The 26246-nt window shown below is 41.6% G+C and overlaps 1 protein-coding gene and 1 long non-coding RNA gene across 2 annotated transcripts in view; one reads left to right on the forward strand and one right to left on the reverse strand.

Annotated features, from left to right (window-relative positions):
- The window catches only part of LOC149458333 (uncharacterized), a 65516-nt gene that overhangs the window by 32814 nt on the left and 6456 nt on the right, over window positions 1-26246 (forward strand). The window lies entirely within an intron of this gene.
- Window positions 2497-26246, reverse strand: part of NEDD9 (neural precursor cell expressed, developmentally down-regulated 9) — a 72531-nt gene continuing 48781 nt past the window's right edge. The window contains exons 3-7 of the mRNA XM_089682191.1: window positions 16825-16923; window positions 15158-15247; window positions 12512-13654; window positions 5939-6028; window positions 2497-5854 (exon numbers count right to left, since the gene is read on the reverse strand). Coding sequence (XP_089538317.1) covers window positions 5345-5854; window positions 5939-6028; window positions 12512-13654; window positions 15158-15247; window positions 16825-16923 — 1932 coding nt within the window. The 3' untranslated portion in view covers window positions 2497-5344. The remainder of the gene's footprint in view (window positions 5855-5938; window positions 6029-12511; window positions 13655-15157; window positions 15248-16824; window positions 16924-26246) is intronic.

The following is a 26246-nucleotide window of genomic DNA, read 5'->3' on the forward strand; positions in this document are numbered from 1 at the left end:
TGTTAGGAGCATTTTAGTAGCATTTAGGAGGGTTTAGCAGTTTTTTCTGATGGAAAAACGCTCTCAAAATCTAGAAAACTAAAGCTTGAAAAATGCTACTAGCCTAAAATAGTGCACATGGATACATAGGATAACACTATTTAGCTTCAAGAAGCAGAAAAGGAAATGCCAATTACAGCTTCTAGGAGCTTAAACGCTAGTGTGCATGGAGCCTAAAACTCAGTGGGTGATTGAGCCTGCTATCATTTACCCAAAAGTTAAATGGTATTCCAGGGTAATGCAACCCAGGGCCGGGAGCATTTTCTGAATGCATTGGTCAACGTGCAAGATCATAAGCTGAACCTTCCATGAGCTTGCAAAAAGGGAGAGATGTCCCACACTTCTACCACCTACACACATACATAAATAAAATCAAGTCAGCAATAAAGTGGCATGCACAGCGCACCATGATGAATGGTATGTGTGGCCAGATTGTGGCCTTAAAGGGGCACCAGTCATTTTTAAGAAGTGAGCTTACATATGCTTTTCAAATGCTATAAAATGTTTAGGGCAGTATGTGCCCGGTCAAGAAAGACATGTCTGGAGATTTGAAAGAAGAAAATAAGCACAGGGCATACATGACAGGGTGGAAGAAAACCTGGCAGGATAGGGTTAATGTAGCTGTTTATATATGAAAATTTGAGCACACTTACTGGATTGAAGGAGTGGATGGAGTGATGGAAGGAGCTGAAGAGAGAGTAGTTGGTGGGGTGGAGTGAACGGCGTCACTTGCAAGCTGGAAATAGTCAGTGGAACGTCTCTCTCTCTCACCCTAGTAATTGGGTTTGCATAAATTGGAGGAGGTGGGGTGCGGTTGGGGTCTAAAACTTGGTAGATTGGTAAAATGGGCAGCACAGTGGCTAAATGGTTAGCACTTCCGCCTGGCAGTACTAGGGTCGTTGGTTCGAATCCCAGCCACGGCACCTCCTGCCTGGAGTTTGCATGTTCTCCCTGTGCCTGCGTGGGTACTCTGGTTTCCTCCCACACTCCAAAGACATGCTGGTAGGTTAATTGGATCCTGTCTAAATTGGCCCTTGTATATGAATGTGAGTTAGGGACCTTAGATTGTACGCCCCTTGAGGGTTAGGGACTGATGTGAACGTACTATATGTAAAAGACCTTTGAGAACGTGCTGTCTCCACAAAACATGTCAGGGGAATTCCTCATTGTGACGCTTTTGTGACCATACACCTATGGAACAGATTTGAAGCCATGATATTTAATGTGAGTGCCTTTCTTGTACCTATTTGGATTCTATTAATAAAGACAATATTACACTATTGCACCATTTTGCCTTCCTGGCTCGTTATTATACGAGCCCCTTTAAGGTGGAGTTACCTCTGGAGCTGTGACGGCGTTGGACCCTCTGGTGAGTCTGATGAGGACCATAAGCAGGACCGACATCGTTCTTGAGGGGCCACCACTGTACCTGATGACATCATACCAGTGACCAGACCCTGATGCCTTCACAGATTATTTACATACAACACGCAGTTTGTATGTACTTCTGGTAAGCACATTACTGTACTATTACCTGGTGGAGTATTCATTGCTAAAGGCATACGGTCTCACCAGACCAGGGAGTGGAGGACTATTTCATTACTTTTTGGGACTGATTCACATTTGATGAATATCTGTTTATATTTATTCTTGTCCCCTATATTATTATTTAGCGCTGCATACTTAATATTTTGAATTTTGTTACTGAGGTGCTGAGGTATACCTTTTATGCTGGCAGCTTTTTATTAAGTTTTTTCCTTACTTATTAAGTCGCGCTCATTCATTTTGTTTTATTTTTATGTAAAAGAGCTGCGTAAATTGACAGCGCTATATAAGTACCTGAAATAAAAAAATAAAATAAAAACGGTGGGATCCATCTCAGGTTGGTCTGATTCAGCTTAGACAGACCAGGGAAGATTGGTAGGGGTCTGTGGTGAGTTAGTATAGTCCCCGAGGCGGTGTGTGGCGGCCGGGGATAGACCCTAGCTTAATGGTACCACGGACTCAAAATGGTGTGAGGAGGTGTCGTCAAGGAGCTGCAACTGTTCTTGGAGCTGGATTGTTTATAACTGTGGATGTTTTTTCTTGTTATTTATGGTTTTGGTTACTAAAAGGCCGATTCGTCCATTTACTCCATTTTGGGTGCTGGTGTCTTTAAGGAAATAGGGGGTGGAAATGGAGGGCAGTTTTACAGTAGGCAGAGGCAACAGGTGTATCGGACCTATCCTAGTCACATCCAGAACGAAGGTTGCTTGCGTTCCAAGCAACCCTGGGAACATACTGCCCTAAATGTTAGTAGCACTTGGTGCACCGTCCAGTCATAGCAGCTTTCAGCCTCTCAGAATTTTTCAGCTTGCGGGCAGTGGGACTGGATGGTGCACCTTTTGCCTGCTCCAGGGCTAAATGCCCAGTATGCCTGAGGCCTAATAGGAAAGTAATACCACCAGTAAACTGTGATTTTCATTCGGCAAAATGGAGTTTTGCATTTTATTTTTTACATAAAAATGTTTAAATATTTACCTCACAGACATAACTGTGGTACAAAAGTGATCCAATAAACATTAATATAAGTTATGACACTGTCTTCACTTTCAAAAGTAGTCAGGTATTGTGACCTTTAAAGGTAAACCCAGCCTATATAGATTTTTGTTTTGTTTTGCATAGAGTGGGGAAGGGTTTAAACCTTTGTCACGTTTTTATTGATGTCTGTGTCAAGAAGATTTTGTAGGTTTATGAATTCCAAGGCTGTCCTTACAGCCATAGATCCAAGATATCACGGGTTTTGCAGACAGATCGCGATGTCCCAAAAATGAGTTCAAATAAAAAGATCTCATCGGCACACCATTAAATATAAATATGGACAAAACTATTGGCTTAACTGAGAAAATGGATCTTGTGAATTTATTCATAGAACAGAAAAATAGCAACTATAGGAAAGTCAGAATGGCTTCCTGCAATGGTCAACTAACATATAGATAGTCAAGACATTTCTTCACCATCATAGAGAAAACAATGTTTTGGGGCCAATGAGGACCACCTTCCCCAGACAGACAGTGACCAGAGGCATTGTATAGCCGAGGAAGGGGTCCTTAGTTGCACAGAAACACCACTTTCTCTATGGTGATGAACGCATTGTTGATGCTAATTTTTAATGGTGTGCTGGTGAGATCTACATGTACTGTCTTGGCATGGTGTCACTAGGCTAGGAAGTCAGCATCAATCTCTTAAATGAGGACACTGACCAGAATAAGAACCTGACACAAGTTCTAAACCTTCTCCACTCTACTGAAAAGTGTTTTCAATGCGGTTTGTCTCTGTTGGTGAGATTTCATTTGACTTCCTGTCCTGATAGCAGGGTGACAAGAAGTGAGAAGAAATCTGCCCAACTGGGACTCCAAAGGCATAAAAACCCTTAAAGAATTTTCAGTTTTACTCCTTCCACATATGCTACAAAACTTGAAAAAAGTTTGAGAAAAGTCGGACTTTAATAAAGTTGATAGCAATGTGGACAGTTCAGTAACCAATACTGGCCAGTTAGAATTCATCTTTCTTCCCTTTTACCTTGATAAGAGGTGACATCTTTCCTAAAAGATACTGTATACTACCTTATTTACATCATATTATTTCAGCAAAAAAGGCCACCTGGACAAAACTATTGGCTTAACTGGGAAAATGGATTTTGTGAAATTATTCATAGAACAGAAAAATAGCAACTATAGGAAAGTCAGTATTGTTTCCTGCAATGGTCAACTAACATATAGATAGTCAGCTAACATCTAGATCAGTGGTTTCCAAACTGTGACCTTGGGGCCTGATGTGGTCCTTTGCACCATTCCTACCACTGACACCAACGATGGGGTGATATTCCTATCAATGATATCAACAATGGGGCACTATTATTCCCACTGATACCAACAATAGAGCGCTATTTCTTCCACTGATACCACCAATAGAGCAGTATTCATTCCACTGATACCACCAATAGAGCAGTATTCCTTCCACTGATACCACCAATAGAGCAGTATTCCTTCCACTGATACCACCAATAGAGCAGTATTCATTCCACTGATACCACCAATAGAGCAGTATTCCTTCCACTGATACCACCAATAGAGCAGTGTTCCTTCCACTGATACCACCAATAGAGCAGTATTCCTTCCACTGATACCACCAATAGAGCACTATTCCTTCCACTGATACCACCAATAGAGCACTATTCCTTCCACTGATACTACCAATAGAGCACTATTTCTTCCACTGATACCACCAATAGAGCACTATTCCTTCCATTGATACCAATGATGGGGTGATATTCCTATCAATGATATCAACAATGGGGCACTATTATTCCCACTGATACCAACAATAGAGCGCTATTTCTTCCACTGATACCACCAATAGAGCACTATTCCTTCCACTGATACCACCAATAGAGCACTATTCCTTCCACTGATACCACCAATAGAGCACTATTCCTTCCACTGATACCACCAATAGAGCACTATTCCTTCCACTGATACCACCAATAGAGCACTATTCCTTCCACTGATACCACCAATAGAGCACTATTCCTTCCACTGATACCACCAATAGAGCACTATTCCTTCCACTGATACCACCAATAGAGCACTATTCCTTCCACTGATATCACCAATAGAGCACTATTCCTTCCACTGATACCCCGAATAGAGCACTATTCCTTCCACTGACACCAATGATGGGGTGATATTCCTCTCACTGATATCAACAATGGGGCACTATTATTCCCACTGATACCAACAATAGAGCACTATTCCTTCCACTGATACCAACAATGGGGCACTATTACTCCCACTGAAACCAATGATGGGGCATTGCTTACTCCCACCGACACTGGGGCATTTTTTACTACATTGGCCACAGTCTGGCCCCCCTAAAGTTCAAAGATCAGTGAACTGGCCCATTGTTTAGAAAGCTTGGAGACCCCGATCTAGATGGTCAAATGGTGTTGGTGCTTTGTAAAGTAATTTGCTATTTCCGTACATTCACAGAAGTATAGGGATGTAACGTTTTTTTTTCAATGTCTTTTTTACATCGCGTAAGGTGCTTATGTGGGGGGAACATCAGCATGTAATATTTCATTGTACATTAAAGAGCATTATATTTGTTCTAATGTTATGGCCAAGCCAGAATGCCACATTTGTTCTGTTTTTACACAATACAAAAATCTACAAAAATATAATGTTAATATTTACAAGAAAAAAAACTCTGAATCTCTAGTCATAGACAATATAAATATATACAGCTATAATTGATACAGAGAATCTCATAAGGATGCCATCTGAGCTAAAGAAAGTTTAAAAAGCTGCGCCTGGTTGGAAAGTTCTGTCACGCGGTCCACCATTTCCTGCAATGAAGCAGAACTTGGATAGTTCAAAGCGGCCATCTTTGTGGCCATCACAATACTTTTAAGCAGTTCACACAACTGGTTGCTTGAATTCATCAGTCTGTTGCAGATTTCCTTTGTGGATACTTGTCTTGACAGAGTGTCGCCAATAAATACCAGTTTGTGGGCGCTCAGGATGACAAACTTGCTGTGAGCAACAAAAATCCTGGGGGGCTGTGACGTGCTCATGCAGTTGAAGAAGGCGTCGATGGAGTTGAGGAGGGAGATGAAGAGTCTCTCACATTGGTCAGAGTAGAAGGACAGCAGCTGCTTATCTTGAGGAGTCAGGGTACTGTTTCCAGCCGGGGCACTTTGAGGTGACTTCCACTTTGAGATATCATTTTCCATCGGTGTGGTAATCTCTTGCTCCAGCTGCTGGAACTGACTCAGCTGCAACACAGATAATGAAAAACATGATCTCCTCTGTCATCTCTAAAAATAACGGTCAATGAAAAGAAAGGGGAAACTGCGTACCTGATGTTGTTCCAGTTGTGGTTTTCCGTGCTTGATAATATTTTCCTTTTCTAAAAGCTCTCTCTGGTGACGTTCAAATTCTTCTTTTCCCTGAAACATAAAGCACGTCCGTTTAAAACATTTTAGTGATTATGTAGTGGAAACAGCAGATCATAACATAAATCACAGTGAGGTCATTTCTATATATACAATCTGCCAAAAAAAGTCATGATGTAAAATGAGCTGAAGGCGATATCGAAAGTACAACTAAGGCTCCTGTATGACATTGTAAACCAGTATCAAATCCAGTTACTATGTGATGCACAAGCCCCATACATTAAACAAAAACTTTCCTTTACAGTTCTTGACTGAGCCAAATCCTCCTCCATTATGTCTCACACGCTCCCCCGCCCAGACGTTGCAGCTCACATTGGGAGGGTTTCAGCAACAGAATCAGAGCGGTCAATCTAGAAAGCAGTGGGCCAGACTGAATGTGGTCAGGTGCTGATTGACAAGCTACAGACTGTGAATAAGGGCTCATGTACACTGCAGCTGATAAACTGACGTTCAGGAGCTGTTTGAGCATTTTTTTCAGCAGCCCCTGAACTCTCCCTAATGTTTTCCTATGTGTCCATGTACACATAGTCGTTTACAGTCGTTTTTTTGAATGCGCAAAACTTGCGTTCAGGAGCAGATTTTATCAGTGTTTCAAACACCAAAACGCTTGTAAATACGGCTAACCGTGTTTATAAGAGTTTGCGTTTAGAAGCGTTTTTTAACTGTTCCATGTCCAGATGCTGTCCAGAGCCTTTTTTTCATCATCACAAATGTATGCAAAGTGTTTTCCATGTATTCCAATGGACCCGGTACACCAGTGCAGTCAGTTCCAGGTTTTGCGTGAAGGAAACAATAGTAGAACGTGCTGCATTATGCTCATGATGGGATCCATAGTGAATACAACCAGAAAAGACAGGTCATCTCAACACCTACTGCTCTCTCTGCTTCTGCTCTCTATTTCTCTCAAAATGTCTGAAATAGTTAATTTTGTACTGTTTTTCAGTGCATTCTGGAAGGTCTCCTGATGTTATCTTTAAAAAACGCTTCTAAACATAAACGCGCATAAAACACGGTATGCAAACACGGCTAAACAGACGTTTTTTAACCTACGTTTTCCAGCAGTCAGTTTCTATCGTTCAGAAGTGTTTTCAAAATGTACCGTGTACATGAGCCCTAAGCAGTATCTTGGGTAATGACGATGGTCATGTCCCTTACAACATTATTTCATCACACGGCAGTGCAAGCAGGCACAACCTGAAAGTGACAACTCTGCTCTGAATTCAGAAGCAGTGCAGCATCGTTGCCACATCATCACTGGAAGCTGCATTATTATTATTATTATTATTATTATTATACAGTATTTATAAAGCGCCAATAGTTCGCTGAGCGCTGTACATTACAAAGGGGGACAGAACATGTGACAGAACAATACCAATACAATGCAAAACATGAGGGGATTGAGGGCCCTGCTCCTTGGAGCTTACAATCTAGGAGGGAGGGAATGGTGGCACAGGAGGAGATAGCTGTGGGGGATGGAGTGGTAGGAAGAGTGGAGGAGGTCGGCAAGTTAGCAGGGGGTGGGGTAGGCTTCCCTGAAGAGATGGGTTTTCAGGGTGCACCTAAAGGAGAGGAGAGAGAGGATCACTGGCAGGATCCTTAGGTATTGGTAGGCCTTTGCAGGGACACTAAGAGAAAACTGTACGTGCAAATTTACTTATAATTAAGCACATATTTCTTCTTAATGGGAAGCCGCAGTTATACTTTAATCCAGTTTGTCCGTGAGTACTTTGAACAATGTATATTAGCAGATAGTAAGACAATGCATTTCACTCTGATCCACGCACTCCCAGATCACTGAAGAAACCCACCAATCAGTAGCTGGAGTATCCTGCTGGCTTTGCTATTTAACTATTAGATTATAAGCTCCCAGGATCAGGCCCTACTAATCCTCTTGCTTTGAATTTGTATTGTTGCTGTATTGTCTTCCTTTATACTGTAAAGCACTGCGCAAACTGTTGGCGCTATATAAATCCTGTATAATAATAAGGCCACAAATATTTATTTATTTCAGGTACTTATATAACGCCGTCAGTTTACGCAGCGCTTTACATATATATTGTACATTCACATCAGTCCCGCCCCTGAGGAGCGTACAATCTAAAGTCCCTAACTCATATTCATACATACACACAGTGGTGTATTTAGGTTTTGTGCTGCCCTAGGCATCAAAAAAATTGCCCCCCACGGACACCGACCAACTCCACCTCCCTTCCCCCTCCCGCAGAGTGAGCCTGACATTGCTGATATTGACCAACAACACCCCTGCCCCCCGCCGGGAAGAGCCTTCCACTACAAATAGGATTTAGGACTCTGTTGCTGCTGTTGTACTTGCCTGTAGTCTGATGATTCCAAGGCCTCGATTTATTGAAAGGCTAAAGAATAGGGTGGCAAAATCTCAGAGGCAACCAACTGACCCCTGTTCCATTAACACACAGGTGTCAAACTGGCGGCCCTCCAGCTGTTGCCAAACTACAAGTCCCATGAGGCATTGCAAGATTGACAGTTACAAGCATGACTCCCAAAGGCAGAGGCATGATGGGTCTTGTAGTTTTGCAACAGCTGGAGGGCTGCCAGTGTATTTGTACAAATCCTGTACAAATACATGCATACGAGAAGTCTGAAGTGTCATGCAAATATAACTCTATTTTTAGCATTCCTGAAACAGAAATAATATCACGAAAAACAAGATTTTGGCAACACAATAAGCAAGCGCATAAAAAGTGACGTGTATAAAACTGGTCTTCAGCTTTTAGTGAAGTTTACATCATTTATTTGGACCAAGCTGGTCTAAATGAACTATTTTCTTCACTACTAGACGTGCCCACAGTGTGCGCTGTATGTATGTAGCCTCAGATTTATACACTAAACAGCACTGTGTTCCAGAAATGGGATGGGAACGTCCCACCTACTCCCGGGAGGAAAATCGTGGCAGATTGAAGGTCAGCTATTCACAGGGAGCTTTGTATTCTGTAAATGAATACAAAGCTTCCTCTGATTGGATGAGGCAGAGAGGAGGGTGGATAGCATCAGGATCTCTGACTCTGCCATGTATTCACAGAATGTGAATTGCTGAGAAGCGTTTGTCCCAATTCGATTTTATTCTGGCAGCAGGACATGAAGTTCTTTTCCCTCTGCCGCAACACAGTGCTGTATACTGTATGTAGCTGAGGACACATAGGGTTCACACAGTGCACACAGCGGGCACATTTAGAAGTGAAAGTAATAGTTTATTTTAACCAATTTAAAGTGGTTCTAAAGTCAAAACTTTTTTTACCTTAATGCATTACGGTAAAAAAGCCTCAACTATCTGCCCCCCAAATACTTACCTGAGCCCTACATTGATCCAGAACTGTGCCTGTCTGCAGCAGTGCTGGTCTCTCTCCCTGCTTTCATAGGACAGATTGTTAGCAATGGGAGTGCTATCAATCAAATCCAGTAAGGAAGGTGGGGGGGGGGGTGGCATGGCCAAGCCGCACTGTGTGTGTCTATGGACGCACACAGCCTGACTCGGGAGTAAGCCAACACATGTGCCCCCATAGCAAGCGGCTTGCTATGGGGCCACACTCCAGAGGGGAGGAGCAGACAGTGCCAGTGGAGGACCACAGAAGAGGAGGTAAGGGGCCGCTCTGTGCAATATCCTTGCATAGTGAAGGTACATACAGTAAGTACAGCTACGTATTTCAATTTATTTAAAAAAAAAAAAAAAACTAAAAACAAGCCATTAGCAATACTTTAAACTTCCCTAAAAGCTGCTGATCGGCTTTAACAGATATTATGGCTTCAGGAGTTCAAACTACACCTTTGATGGCTTGTAAATCCAGAAAAAAAAATATCTTTAGTATGGATACTGTTGACTTCATTGCAGTGTAATAGTTTTGAATATAATGTAATAAATATATTGTCTGACCACACTCATACTGAACCTTTGCTGCTATGTCAGCCATACACAGGAGGTGGTTGGACAGGTCATCTAATGATTCTAATTGATACAAATGTAATGTAATTTATTTTGGGATAAGGATTTCAAAAACAATCACAACAAATATTCTCTGCCGCAAAGCAGATAGGATTGGTTGGAGGTGAAACTACACCTTTTATGGATTATAATGATTCTAATTGATACAAATGTAATGTCATTTATTTTGGGATAAGGGTTTCAAGAACAATCACAACAAATAACCTCTGCTGCAAAGCAGATAGGATTGGTTGGAACAGTTTGGATGCTCTAAGTGGGAAAAATAGGAGTACTGTTCTTTAAAGCTAATGGGATGTTACTAGGTAATGTCAGCTGTGAACAAATGGTTGTAGGACAGTTAGATCATCTGCAACATAATATTTGCATTATGGCCAACATTATATATTTTGTGGCCTCTCAGTAAGCAACATAACCTATAAACATGGACCTGCAACAGCAAGTTGATAACTTAGTGGCCCACAGGTAAGCCGGCCATAGATGGTTCGAATCTCAGCTGGTTCAGCAGGAACTGGCCGAGATTTGAACCATGTATGGGCAGGTTGAATATACCCAAGTTGATCGATCGATCAACTTGGGTACTACCAGCCTGCTGGATTTTACATGTGATTATTGCTAGCGGCTGTTATAGGCGCTAGCAATAATCACTGTGTTCTCCTGGTGGGGTCGGCTTCCCTCGCCGGGAGAGTAAAACGGCTCCACGGGAGGGATATCCCTGTGAACACTGTCTGTGTTGATGAGGGAAGGTTGATGGAGGGTTGGGAGGAGATGGTTGCAGGAACTAAATTTGCTCTGTCTATGGCCAGCCTTAACTAGATCTACCTGAACGCTGTTTCTCATTTGTAATGCTAAAAATGCACTTGGAGTCCTGCACTTTATACATTAAGGCCAGGTTCACATCTGTGCGGGTGGTGTGGCTGCGGATCCACACGAAAATCCGTGCAGCCGCACCACCCGCACAGAGGAATGCGGACCCACGGGCAGGTGCCATTAGTTCTAATGGCACGCCCCCCGCACTGGAAACCAGAAACCGAGGTTCCCGTGCAGGCTGTGTATTCAGAAGACGTGCAGGGACTTCTTCCCTGTGTGTCAATGGGCACAGGAGTCCATTCAAATGAATGGGCTCTCATACCTGCGCAAAATGCGGCTGCATATATGTGAACCAGGGCTTAAAGTACAGTACTGTCCCCCCTCCCTTATTTTTGTTTCTCTCCCTAGGGTTGTTTTGCACTGTTGTCGTTTTATGTACACTTGGTTGGGCTTTGACCCTGCGTGGGCGTCTGTTGTCTGTATGTTTTTTTATATGTTTAAAATAAAAAGTACAGTCCTGTGCTTGCACATACTATTATTAACAGCAGGGAAGAATAGTGTTCATAAAAACACTGACTACATTTCAAACAGTGCTTTTACAGCAGAATGAATTTAATGGCTTTTCTCTTCAGTAGTGACCCTGTAAACCATTTACGCCACTGATGAGCAACAGGTGTCCTGGTGGTCTGACGAGTTCCTCAAGAAAACTTTTTTCACCAAGTGTTAGAGAACGCTCTGCATTCCTTCAGTCAATATAAATGCTGTGACCGTGTATCTCTTCTAAGGCTTTTACATAAGCGGTCTTAGGATAGCCCATTGATGGGTTGTGTGAATACTTCTAGCAGTGATATAATTTACAACGACTTGCTGACTCTGCAAAAAATGCCTGAGCGAAACTAAAATTGGATATAATAACGGCAAATGAGTTAAATATGCATCGCCAAGATACGCACCTTCCTTACCCCAGACACCACTAAACTACTCGTACACTCCCTGATTATCTCACACCTGGACTACTGCAACTCCCTCCTCACCGGCCTACCCCAGTGCAGGCTCTCCCCGCTTCAGACCATCCTGAACTCAGCGGCTAGACTCCTCCACCTCACCAACCGCTCCACCTCTGCCACCCCCCTCTGCCTATCCCTCCACTGGCTCCCTGTTGCCCAATGCATCAAATTCAAACTACTCACTCTGACCTACAAAGCCGTTCACAATACTGCCCCTAACTACCTCACCAACCTGATTCCCAGGTATCACCCTACCTGTACCCTTCGCTCTTCACAGGACCTCCTTCTATCTTGCCCCCTGGTCTCCTCCTCCCACGCACGTCTGCAAGACTTCTCCAGGTCCTCCCCCATCCTCTGGAACTCACTACCCCAATCCATCAGACTGTCACCTTCCCTCCTCACCTTCAGGCGCTCCCTGAAAACCCACCTCTTCAGGGAAGCCTACCCCACCCTCACCTAACTGCCGCTCTCCTTCATTCCTCCTACCACTCCATCCCCCACAGCCACTTCCTCCTGTACCACTACCCCCTCCCTCCTAGATTGTAAGCTCGAAAGAATAGGGCCCTCTAACCACTCGTGTGCTGTTTGTAGTTGCTGTACTGTTTCATGTATTGTCCCCCCCTCTATTGTACAGCGCTGAGCAAACCCTTTGGCGCTATATAAACTCGATGTAATGTAAAATATTACCTGTAGGTGGACATAATCATAGTCATCCATCCAGCTTCTCATTGTGCTATCCCGACTCATGAAATTAGGGTTCTGCTCTTTCCCCAAATGTGGAAAAGACTTTTTGTTGTCATCTTGTATAATATGAGGTTTTGAGTCACTGTACATCATTTCAGAAACGCTGCCGATTACCTCCGAAGGTCTTCTTTTTTGCACATTAGCGGGAGCATGCTTAAATAAATGCACAGTATTAATACTAATTGTTGTTGTTAGCTGCTTTGCATCGTCCACAATTGTCCTAGCAACCATGATATACCTTTCAAGGCTGTCACATTTGTTGGCAGTTTTATTGAAAGAAAGAACATTGAGCGACCAGTTGCAGTGATTGAGTTCTTGACTGGTTTGTGTTAAGATCTGGTGAGAGTCCTCTAGTCTCTGTAACTCTCTTTTCATTTTATTATAAAGCCCAGGCTCTGACACACAAGATGCATTGATTGTAGCCCCTTTTGAAAACTGGAGAAACTCAAATAGGGACTGCTTTACTTTGTCTACAGCAGAATGTATTTCATTAATATGCCTTTCCATGGAAACGTAAGACCGCCATTCAGCGTTGACGAACGTCAAAAGTTTAGAGACAGAAGATTCCACCATTTGTTGAAGTTTCAACAACAGTTCAATAGCAGAGTCAGGATCCATCAAGAGTTTTTTGTCCTGAGAAGGCGAGGATGTCACAGAAGATTCCTTGGAAGTTGTGGAAGATGTAGACATGTTGCTCCTAGTGCTTCCAGTGCTAGAGAATGAAAGTCTATTTACACCGTCAGTTGCATCCTGAATCCCTTTACAGTCTTGCTGAACCTGCGGTGGGAAGTCATAGATCCCTTCCTGGTCATCAGGAAAACTTCCTGTCTCTCCAGAGAAATGGACTCCTCGAGGGAAATCGTAATCTTCAGATATGGACTGAGTTTGCGGATTACGAGGAAAATCGTACAAGCTGGATTTCCTTGGAGGTGTCTCAGAAGGTGAATGACCATTCATTTTCATGCATTGTTCTTGACATGTTTTTGAACTTGGAGGCAAGGTGTCATATGTTGCTTCAGGCTTTTGCTTCATTGAAGAAGGGAAATCATACATTTTATCCTTAGTTGGGGGCAAGGTGTTATAGATCTGCGAGAGTAAATGTAACAGAATTATTTATGTAGCAAACCAACTGTCTTTATTCAGAAATTTCAGTTTATAGCAAGTCTAATATTTAGAAATTAAAAGTTTTGTTTATGCTAACATTCTTCGATAAAAATTTTATGGAAAAAAATAAAAAAGTTACTGATTCTAAACTGTCACTCTGGCCAACTGTTTCAGTTGTCAATTTTATGTAAATAGAATATTTTTGTCCAACATAACAAACTTCAAACTACACAATAGATTTACAAGTAAGGCCCCATGTACACGGGACACTTCTGAACGATGGAAACTGATTGCTGGAAAACGTAGATTAAAAAGCGTCTGTTTAGCTGCTTTGCGTTTATGAGCGTTTGCGTTTAGAAGCGTTTTTTTAAGTTACCGCAGGAGACCTTCCAAAATGCCAAGAAAGCACTGAAAAACCGTAAAAAACTAACCATTTCAGACATTTTGAGAGAAATAGAGAAAGCGGAAGCAGAGAGTGCAGTATTTGTTAAGATTAGCTGTGTTTTTTTTTGTGGTGCGTAGATGTGTTCCAGATCATTTCTGTGCAGAAATGATTGCAGCAGTGTCTAAAATATTTTTTTTCATGCAAAACCTCAAAGTATGATATACCAGGACCATTTGAGTACTGGGAAAACACTTTGCATGCATTTTTCATGATGAAAAAAAGGCTCTGGACAATATCTGGAAATGGAAGAGTTAAAAAAAAAATTTCAAATGCAAACGCCTATAAATGCGCTTAGCTGCACTTACAAGCATTTTGCATTTGAAACACTGATAAAATCTACTGCTGAACGCAAGTTTTCTGCGTTAAAAAAAAACGACTGTAAACTGAACTGCCTGTAAACAACTGTAAATGATGATGTGTACATGGACACATAGGAAAACATTAGGGAGAGTTCAGGGGCTGCTGAAAAAAAACACAGAACAGCTCCTGATCGTGAGTTTAGCAGCTGCAGTGTACATGAGCCCTTAGCCTGTTATAAAAAAATTTAAAAATAATAAAAAAAAATGTATTTTAGTCTGCCTGGTCTTAGTGGACTTAAATTGGTCCTATTTTCAAATGTTGATAGTTTATAAAAGGACTAACAGAAGGTCTAAGATACTTCCCTTTCTAGGAGAAACTATTGCTCCAGGGTCCCACCAGTGTAGTTTTTATTTAAAAAAAAAAAGCCTAGATATTGGCAATGCGACCTCTACCAAAAAGTCTAGAATTCAAACTAGCGGATTCTTCCTTGCAGGGAAAAACCAGCCCAATAAGAAAGCTAGATTATTCATTATTAATCTATCCAGCAGTACTATTAACATAGCTTTAAACTGGACCATTCAAAAACACACTTCACATAAATCAATAGGTCCCATGTCAGTATTATCAAATATCACTGTATTTGTAGATGCAATTACCTCATTCTGGCTATGAACAATAACTACAGCTCCATATATAGGTAACCAAGATTGAAATAATGAATAGAATAATCAAATCCTTACCGCTTGTGAAGGAGGAACATCATAAATTCCTTGTTCTCTGGCTGGATTTAAGCACATGCTAATTTTAGAAGGTGGCGGAACATCATATACCTGGAACAGAAGTGGGATAAACTGGTTTAGAGTTAGGAGTTTGTAAATCGCTTTCTGATAGCAAAAGGTTAACAAAACTACACATTGGGGTACAGATGTAATCTACATAATTATCTGGATTCAGATATACGTGTAGTAATTGGATATCCAAAGCATTGCTGTACTTTAGCAATAAAGTCACCCAGAAAATGCTGAATCCTCCCCTTGCAGGCTTGGGCATGTGAGCAGGATCAGACCGGCAAAATATATTTTTTATTAAACATATTTTTCATTAATTTATAACCTCACATCACAAGAATGTGAGCTATGAAGAAAGGGCAGGCAGATATCCAGAGTGCAGCCAGAAACAGGGTCCTCCAAAAATATTTCAACCCAACTAATTGTTAGTCAGTCAGTGGTTTATTACTGGTATTTGCTGGCACCCATAGACATGCTAATGGAAACCTGATCATTATCTCATATTCGTAGGTACCTTTTGTAATTTGAAGTTAGGAAAAATCTTTATTGTCAAGATAAAATGTCCAGCTTAGTCCATGTAAGGCACATGTTTCAAACACTAGACCTGCGGGGCGAATCCTACTCACCATGCCATTTCATGTGGGCCTTGCACCTCCCATGCAACTGCAGCACCCCCCCTCATAGCTACCCCCATCTTGAATTAGCAGTTGGCAGCAGAGAGGATGACAGAACTCCCCCCTGTCCCTGCCTCCCCTGCTCTCAGCATTCAGCAGACTCCGGCAGCTGACTCCAGCCCTCCTCTGATCCTCCTCCAGACTCTGCACTTTCTGCTTCCCAGCTCTGCTGAAGCAGCGCAAGGTAAAGGTGGTGATGTTACCCTAGGTTCATACCTAAGCGATTTCTGCAACGTTTAGCAGAAACATAGTACAGTCAATTTAACATGATTTCCTATGGGACTAGTTCACACCTGTGCATTTTCACCAGGTGCATTTTTTGGAAAGGGTCAGGGACTTTTTTGAATGCAAAAAGTTGAGTTTTTGTTTCTATAGACTTCAATGGAAATGCTGCAAAAAAGCATGTATTGCGTTTATGATGCGTTTTGCATCTGCCTAGCAACAAGAAAAAAAAATTGAAAAAAAAAACTGCATTAAAAACATGGAAAAAATGCAAGTGCAAAAATGCAAAACGCAATGCAGAAACGGCTTAAACGCAACCTGCATAAGTGTGAATCTAGTGTAAAGGAGGGTGAGATGCTCTAGACATCTAGTTTTACAGATACAACTGGCCCTTTGAGGGCAAACATAATGCGGATGTGGCCCCTGATTAAATTGAGTTCGATACCCCTGATGTAAGGTAAACTTTACTGTGTACAGTAATAAATACAACTATAGCAATTTTTCCTTCGAACATGTCCACTATGGCAGAGCAAAAATAGTGCTGACAATTATTAACGGCTTGGTTTACAGCATTTCTAATGAATAACCAGTACAACCAATTCAATAACTGATAAAAGCAAAACAAAAACTGACCTCTGCAAAGACTAAAACTAAATTTGCTAATTAAAAAAAAAAGGTTGCTATCAAATATTTGGAGTTTTTAGTATGTCCTTATGTACCTACCCCCTGAGGGCGAGCTGGTGGGATATCATAGACACTAGCCTGCCATACAGGAGCCGATTCATGGCTATATCCTTGACAACGCCTGATTGAGTTTACTGCCTATAATGGAAAAAGCAAAGAAACAGAAATACTACATGAGTATTCAATAACTTCTATATAGTATTAACATAATATGTAACAAATGCAGTATGTAAGTGATGAAGTATATAATTTATAGACACAACAGAAGACAGTCCTCGTTTATCAAAAAGTCTAAAAGAAGCCGTCTGCAATTCCATAGTAACTACTAGAACAGCCTTTCCCAACCAGGGTGCCTTGAGGTTTCTTCAGGGGTGTCTTGGCAAAATGTCTAAAAATTGCCCAAAACTTGTATAAAAGCCAGTGGGTGGAACAAGCCTGACTTTTAGTTCTACAAAGCCACAGGTTTTTATTGTGCACCATTACGACCTTCTAGCCGCCAGCATCCTGACAACCAATGACATCATCAGTTGATAAGGAGGATGTCAGCTGCCTGCACAGCATCCTAGTTTGACCCTCCCCCGCCCCTATCCGTCAGTGCTGGGATCACATTAGCTCAGTTATGGAGAAAAACTGAGGGAGAAACACTGGAATACTACTCAGTACCAGTGTGCAAAAGTGTATTTGCTCTGGAAGAATAAATCCCCTCTAAGGTTGGGTGTCCTACATGTGTGGATGTTGCTGCGTTATATAAAACTATTTGAATAGTTTTTCACATCTCAAGGTAAACGTGATTCTTGTGAGCTACTATGGTGTATTCTATAAATAAGAGTAATTTAAGTGAATATAGAAAAAAATATCAGTTGGTTAATAAATTACCACCAAAAAATGAAATTGAATCAACTAAGTGGAATAATTGCAATAAATGAAATAAATAAACTGGTGTGTGAATTATTTAAATAAATGAGTGGGTCACTTACACTATACACATACTCCTACTAGTGTGTTACTGCAAATACATCAAAAAGCAAGGTGTCGCGCTCCACTACCAACAATGATGATATTAAATATATAAACATACATAAAAAAGAATAAATTAAAAAATAAATGAAAAAAGACTGTCCATAGTTGTAAAGGGTGTCTTGGGACTGTCCATAGTTGTAAAGGGTGTCTTGGGACTGTCCATAATTGTAAAGGGTGCCTTGGGACTGTCCATAATTGTAAAGGGTGCCTGTCCATAATTGTAAAGGGTGCCTTGGGACTGTCCATAATTGTAAAGGGTGCCTGTCCATAATTGTAATGGGTGCCTTGGGACTGTCCATAATTGTAAAGGGTGCCTTGGGACTGTCCATAATTGTAAAGGGTGTAAAGGGTGCCTGTTCATAGTTGTAAAGGGTGCCTTGGGACTGTCCATAATTGTAAAGGCTGTAAGGGGTGCCTGTCCATAGTTGTAAAGGGTGCCTTGGGACTGTTCATAGTTGTAAAGGGTGTCTTGGGACTGTCCATAGTTGTAAAGGGTGTCTTGGGACTGTCCATAATTGTAAAGGGTGCCTTGGGACTGTCCATAATTGTAAAGGGTGCCTTGGGACTGTCCATAATTGTAAAGGGTGCCTGTCCATAATTGTAATGGGTGCCTTGGGACTGTCCATAATTGTAAAGGGTTTAAGGGGTGCATGTCCATAGTTGTAAAGGGTGCCTTGGGACTGTTCATAGTTGTAAAGGGTGCCTTGAGACTGTCCATAATTTTAAAGGGTGCCTGTCCATAGTTGTAAAGGGTGCCTTGGGACTGTCCATAATTGTAAAGGGTGCCTTGGGACTGTCCATAATTGTAAAGGGTGCCTGTCCATAATTGTAAAGGGTGCCTGTCCATAGTTGTAAAGGGTGCCTTGGGACTGTCCATAATTGTAAAGGGTGCCTTGGGACTGTCCATAATTGTAAAGGGTGCCTTGGGACTGTCCATAATTGTAAAGGGTGCCTTGGGACTGTCCATAATTGTAAAGGGTGCCTTGGGACTGTCCATAATTGTAAAGGGTGCCTTAGGACTGTCCATAGTTGTAAAGGGTGCCCTGGGACTGTCCATAATTGTAAAGGGTGCCCTGGGACTGTCGATAATTTTAAAGGGTATCTTGACTGAAAAAAGGTTGAGAAACACTGTACTAGACAAATGCCAACTGTCCTTTTTTCAGTGGTGGTAACGGGTTGCTTTGGGAAACACAGTTCTTTCAGATACATAAAATTGATTTCCAGCAGTTAACAAATAAGCTTGGTAAAATAAAGAGACGATTCTATTCTCTGATTAGAATGATCTACAATAATGTCTGCTCTATCATGTCAAATCAGTGCTATACAAGTGCCAACATATTTTTTTTCTTTACTTCACAGAAAACAGAATATAAAAATGGCAAGAATTATAACCTTGTGCCTTTATTTATAACTGCTAGACAACAATACTATCTCAAGAATGGGGAATATTTTTATTATAAACTTCTAATCCAGTGAAAAAAAAAACCCAGGGACATTCCAGTAAAAGGAAATATTTCTTTGGCTATATGTGCTGCCTGCTTTGGAATGTGCTTCCTGGATTCTCTGCTAATGAACTCCCTGCCATTTCACTTATTTAGGTTTCCACTAAATTCCTGCAGTCATTTTGTGGAACAAACAGCACATTCCAATCTTATAATCACTTGCTTGTGCAACAAAAGAAACAGCAGGAGAGCCTGCAGATCATTGTAAGGCCCTAACCCAAACACCAAGTAAGCAGGCCTGTATCACATCTCTTCAAGACGTGTTTATGTCGCGGGCTACGTGACAGCAGCATATAGTAGAGTCTTTCAGATTCAGGATGGAATTCTTCCATGGCTACATATAGGTTAGGTGACATTTATGTTATTATTATTATTATACAGGATTTATATAACGCCAACAGTTTGCTCAGCACTGTACATTAGAATGGGAGACAATACCAACAATACAGTTCAATACAAGAGGGAAAGGAGGGCCCTGGTCCTTGGAGCTTACAATCTAGGAGATGTTAAAAAGATTACACTGAGACAGTATTGTATAATTGTTAGGCTCCATGCACACTGGGTGTTTTGATAGCGCTGGTAATGTTAGCTGTGTAAAGCTTTTTTTTTTAACAGTTTTGCCGCGTTTGCAGGTTTTATAATTTTTTTTGTTTACAAAAATTTTTTTTATTTTGGTCAAGAAAGTCCAAAAACACCAGTTTGCAGCGTTTTACTGCATTTTTCAGCGTTAGAGCGTTTTTACAGCTAAAAAAACTCCTCTAGAAATCCACTAGTCCTGGGTTTTTTTCCTGCCAAAAAAACGTCCCAGACAAAAAAAATGTTGATTACAGCTTATGTGTGCATGGACACATAGGATAACATGCTGGGGGGTTTATTGACTAGAAAAAACATCAAATGCCAAAAACAGCAGCTGTAAAAACATCCAGTGTGTATGAGGACTTATACTCTCACAAAATCTTCAGGCTCAAAAACACTCAAACGCCAGACAGCCGCGTTTTTTAGCTTTTATTGGCGTTTTTCAGCTTTTATCAGCGTTAGAGCACTTTTACAGCTAAAAAACTCCTCTTGAAACCCACTAGTTCTGTTTTTTACTTTCCAGCCAGAAAACGCCCCTGCCAAAAAACACGGATTAAAGCCCATGTGTGCATGGACACATAGGATAACATGCTGGGGGGTTTATTGACTGTAGAAAAAAACGTCAATTGCCAAAAACAGCCGCTGTAAAAACGTCAAGTGTGTATGAGGGCTTAAAACGCTCTAACGCTGAAAAACGCAGTAAAACACCACAAACTGGTGTTTCTGGATGTTTTTTGGACAAAAATAAAAGTTTTTGGTAAAAAAAAATGCTAAAAACCGCAAATGTGGGAAAACGGTGCTAATTGCATCAAAACGCCGCTAAATGCTAATGCAAAACGCTAAGAAAAGATTTTTTTTCCAGCCAAAAAACGTTGATTACATGGACACATAGGATAACATGCTGAGGAGTTTACTGGCTATAGAAAAAAAAATTCAAAAGCCAAAAACAGCAGCTGTAATAACGTCCAGTGTGCATGAGGACTAAACCGTATTTCCACATTGCAGCCAATCTAGGATCTCACCTTCTTTATATTTGCTACATGTTCCCATTCACCTAGGACAATGCAAAACAAATTGCTGGGTCTATATGTCCCCAAAACTTTGGTGGAATGAGATTATTATTATTATTATACAGGATTTATATAGCACCAACAGTTTGCTCAGCGCTGTACAATATAAAGGGAGACAATACAGCAACAATACAGTTCAATACAAGAGGGATAGGAGGGCCCTGCTCCTTGGAGCTTACAATCTAAGAGGTCTGTTTTATACTTTTGCATCTATGACCTCAGTAAAGAGTTGAAGTGTTTTTCAATTAGGTATGCTGGAGATTTTGTATTTTCATATGTTGACCATGCTTCGCTATTGGCCGTGTACTCTCCATTCTAAGGCATTAAAAGTATTTGGTGGGGAACGTAGTTTTTACGAATTGAGTCTTGGAAGTGCAGCCTAGTTGAAAACCATGGATCTCTCCATAGATACAGCGGAAGGGTGAGCAAAGCCACCCGACAACAGACTATTATGCTGGCCTCTGTAGGGTCATGCTTGATTTCTTACATTCATCTCCAGTATTGTTTACTATAACTACCAGTATCTAAGTACTGGGAACCAAGGCACATCAAAGTCCACAATGTGCTCCAAACAATCTGGCTTCCTAGGCAAGTTCCAAACATGAGAAGACAAACCAAAAGGCTGTTTGCATAAACTTTCAAGGCTCTCGCATTTGGGACTCCGCTAGGTGACCAGATCATTTTGAGGGTGTTGTGAACTTTGATGTGCCTCTACTATTGAGTAGTTTGTGAGTACATTTTTTTTTAACAATACATTAAAGCCATTACGAAGCTAATGTGCAAGGCTGGAGCAGCCTCTGTTCTTTGTTTTCCAGTACTTCTTCTGGGTTCCCCCAGCCATCATGAAGCTAATGTGCGAGGCTGGAGCACCCTCTGTTCTTTGTTTTCCAGTACTTCTTCTGGGTTCCCCCAGCCATCACGAAGCTAATGTGCAAGGCTGGTGCACCCTCTGTTCTTTTTTTTCCAGTACTTCTTCTGGGTTCCCCCAGCCATCACGAAGCTAATGTGCAAGTCTGGTGCAGTGGTTTTCCAGTACTACTTCTGGGTTCCCCCAGCCATCAGCGTTGGAACAGACAAGGTCCTGTGACCCACCTTTTGCCAGTGCACTGCTCTTGAGTGCAGGAGATTGTTCTTCTTTATCCTTACCAGTATCTAAGCCCTGATAAAGAGGGAGCTGTGAGCCCTCAAACCGTATCAGTTTTGCCTTTTGATTTTTTTTAAATCAAGATGAATAAATCTGGACTTTTTCACAAACTTTTGGCACTCACATCATTTATTCTTACACGTGAATATAAATGGAAAATTATTATTACAGGTGAAAATATAGGGAAAAAAAAGTCTAGCAAAAGAAAACGAATGCAGCCACCTCATCTAAGGACTATATGTTAGTTTTGTGTTTTTAGGGCTTATATACACTTTAAACGGCTTCTACTTTTTTAGGAGCTCTGAAACATATTGCTTTGCTCAATACGACTATTTATTAGCAAAAAGGCCTAGATATTCATGATATATACTAGGTATCTGTGCCTGAGAATTCCTTAAAGGGCTCATTCAGATGGGCATTGGCACCCATCCTGAGTGCTGAGTCACTTTTTTCTGCATCTGCATAAGAGCTGCCTGCAGGCAGCCTATAGAATTGTATGCAGATGCAGCGGCTGCATGGAAACAACCAGATGTCAAAATCCGACATGCGTGCCGGAACAGATGTACAGACCTAAATGCAGATAACCCGTGTGCATTTGGATCCATGCACTTGCTCCTGAACAGATATCAAATTTTGACATGTGGCTGTGTCTGTGCAGTGACTGTGAATGCATCCACTTCTATGGGCTGTCTGCATGCAACTCCCAGGTGGATGCATATGTGGAAACAAGTGGTTCAGCACGCAGGAAGGATGCCAGTGGCTGTATGAATGAGCCCTAAAGCATAGGACTAAACTGTACATCTCAACAATATATTAACCCCTTTATGCCGGTGCCTCCCGGCCCTTTAAGAGTTTCAGACGCTGGGTGGTGGGTGGGGTTTTAGGGTCATGTGACCGCCGTTATTCACTGTCACAAGATCGGGTCCCGATCACAAGGGGAGATCGGGACCTCACCGTGAGTCACGGACATGTGTGCTGGGAGCGCACGCTCTCAGCACATATGTATTTTCTAATGGCACGCAAATATGCGGCTGCTCGGCATCAAGGCCCAGACACCGAGAGGCCGCATATTTGTGTGCGTTCGGCGTCTAGGGGTTAATGTAGAATTTCCTGTGTTTATTGTAGAATGCATCCCCCTTTTGGTGAAGCACCGCGGCTAAGTGGTTAGCACTTCCACCTACCTGCACTAGAGTCGACGGTTTGAATCCTAACCAGGGCACTACCTGCCTGGAGTTTGCATGTTCTCCCTGAGACTGCGTGGGTTTCCTCTGGGTACTTTGGTTTCCTCCCACACTCCAAAAACATGCTGGTAGGTTAATTGGTCCTTTCTAAATTGTCCCTAGTATGTGTATGTATGAATGTGAGTTAGGGGTCTTAGATTATAATCTCAGTTAGGGACTGATGTGAATGCACAATATACACTCACCGGCCACTTTATTAGGTACACCTTGCTAGTACCGGGTTAGACCCCCTTTTGCCTTCAGAACTGCATTAATTCCCCGTGGCATAGATTCAACAAGGTGTTGGAAACATTCCTCATAGATTTTGGTTCATATTAACATGAGTTACTGTTTCCTTTCTATCATCTTGGACCAGTCTGCCCATTCTCCTCTGACCTCTGACATCAACAAGCCAACTACCACTCACTGGATATTTTCTCTTTTTCGGAGCATTCTCTGTTAGCCTAGAGATGGTTATGCTTGAAAATCCCAGTAACTCAGCAGTTTGTGAAATGCTCCGACCAGCCCGTCTGGCACCAACAACCATGCCACGTTCAGTCACTTTCTTCCCCATTCCGATGCTCGGTATGAACTTCAGCAATTCGTCTTCACCACGTCTAGAAGCCTAAACACATTGAGTTGTTGCCTTGTGATTGGCCAATTAGCAATCTGTGTTCCCAAGCAATTGAACAGGTGTACCTAATAAAGTGGCCGGTGAGTGTATATGTAAAGCGATGCATAAAATTGACAGTGCTATGTAATAAATATAATAAATATCTCCTAGATTGTAAGCTCCAAGGAGCAGGGCCCTCCTATCCTTCTTGTATTGAACTGTATTGTTGCTGTATTGTCTCCTGTTATATTGTAAAGTGCTGAGCAAACATTTGGCTCTATATAAATCCTGTATAATAATGATAATAAAAAATATATTAAAATGTGCATAAAAAAAAATGCACCAGTTAACCTCCCTAGCGGTCTGATTATGTCCATATTTCTGTGCTCAAAGCGGTACATTTTTTTGCATGGAAATATGTATTTTTTTTATTCTAGGCCTGTAATTTTTAGGAATAACTCACTGAAATCTGTCCGAACAAGAGTCTAGTAAACATCCCGGGTAGGATAAAATTTGAAACACAAAATCATAAATTATAATTTAATAAATAATCATTAAAAATAATAATATAATAACAATAAATGTAATTCAATAATATAATCAAACCAAAACACTGAAATTTGAAATATAACGCCAAGTTCGCACATCACTGAGCAAAGTTGCAAAATCATTTTCAGTGTCTGATGACGAATTTCCCCACGAATCAACCACTGCAAGTGGTTCTGATTTACTATCGCTGTTCTCTAGCTGGTCTAAAACCAATATTGACCTAAAGGGACGCTTTTTGGACATGGACATTTCTCAGTTTCCAGGCAGAAAGAACAGTAAAAATGCAGGCAGGGCACAGGACAAAGCACTAGGGACAAAATGTATGTGAAATGGTTTGATACAGTAATGTTATACTATGTGATTTTAGTGTCTTTAGTGAATGTCACTTTTTGTCATTTTCAAATTTCCGGCCGTTCCTTCCCACGTACGTCCCGACGCTCGCAGGGGACGGAACCCAGATGACAGATGCCGGCATTCGCCAGATTACATTGCCGGGGACACTGCAGGAGGGACATTGCGGGAGCGCAGGACAAGGTAAGTGAAGAACAGATGCCGGAGCAGCGCCGCATGGTAAGCCCGAGTGTAGCTCGGGGTTACCGCTTTTGGTACTGAAACTTTACCCCGAGCTACACTCGGGAATACCGCCAGGGAGGTTAATAAAAAAAATTAAAAAAAAAAAAAAAAAGTGGAAGGCCTGGTGCCTCCCTGCTTTAATCGTTTGACAAGCATACCGGAATATTGCAGGCACAACCCTGTCGTGGTTTAATTTATCCACATTGATTATTCCTGCATTTGTTTTCATGTTCTTCTGTATGATATATGTTTTGCCACATGTCCTATGTTCACCCCGTTTGCAAACTTTTTTGGTGTCAATCTGTGTTTTTCTTCAATAAACACTTATTTTGGGAAAAAAAAAAAAAGGCTTGTAGTCTTTAGTGGCAAATCTCTTACTCTCTATATGTGGCAACATTTGAATCAGTTTACTGTAGAATAATTCAACGTTAATGTCCCATATCATGGTGTCCTTGCTGTGAAGGAGGCCTTAAACAATGCACCCATAGTGAAAATGTGAGAAACAAAAAGGACAATGTTAGAAACATTGGAAGAATACAAAGGCGTAGATAAAAGCAGCCGATTACAGTATCTGCCCACACTGAAGAAATAGTCTGCTCTGTGTAATTTCCTCTGCACCGGCGTACACAGAGGTTACACTACTTCCTTTTGCTCACATTTCAGTTCCTGGTCTTCCCATTAAGAATGATTTTCTCAGGGAGAAGCTGCAGGGAAAACAATGAGGGATCTTGTGTGAGAAAATAATAGTGAAGCAAATCATTTCTTTCCGCTACTGGACATGCTCCAGATATGTGAAAGGCAAGGTGACAGCCTGTAAACTAGCCTGAGATCAGAGGGAAATGATGTGACCTCGGCTGTCACTCCTTATAGACAGGGGCAGGTGTTGTGATAGTAATGTCACCCGGGCTGGTCACTGATATTTACGGCCCTGACACTGCAAAGCTGTCCTTTCCTCCTATATTCAGACACATTTTCAAGCAACTTCAATTTAGGCTCCATGTACACTGCAGCTGATAAACTGACGTTCAGGAGCTTTTCTGCGTTTTTTTCAGCAGCCCTGAACTCTCCCTAATGTTTTCCTATGTGTCCATGTACACATAATTGTTCACAGACAGTTGGGTTTACAGTAGTTTTTTTTAACGCACCAAATTTGCGTTCAGGAGTAGATTTTATCAGCGTTTCAAACACCAAACG

The sequence above is a fragment of the Staurois parvus genome, unplaced genomic scaffold (genome assembly GCF_062004578.1).
Source record: "Staurois parvus isolate SC_StPar_1 unplaced genomic scaffold, SC_StPar_1.0 ptg000287l, whole genome shotgun sequence".
In the NCBI taxonomy this organism is placed as follows: domain Eukaryota; kingdom Metazoa; phylum Chordata; class Amphibia; order Anura; family Ranidae; genus Staurois; species Staurois parvus.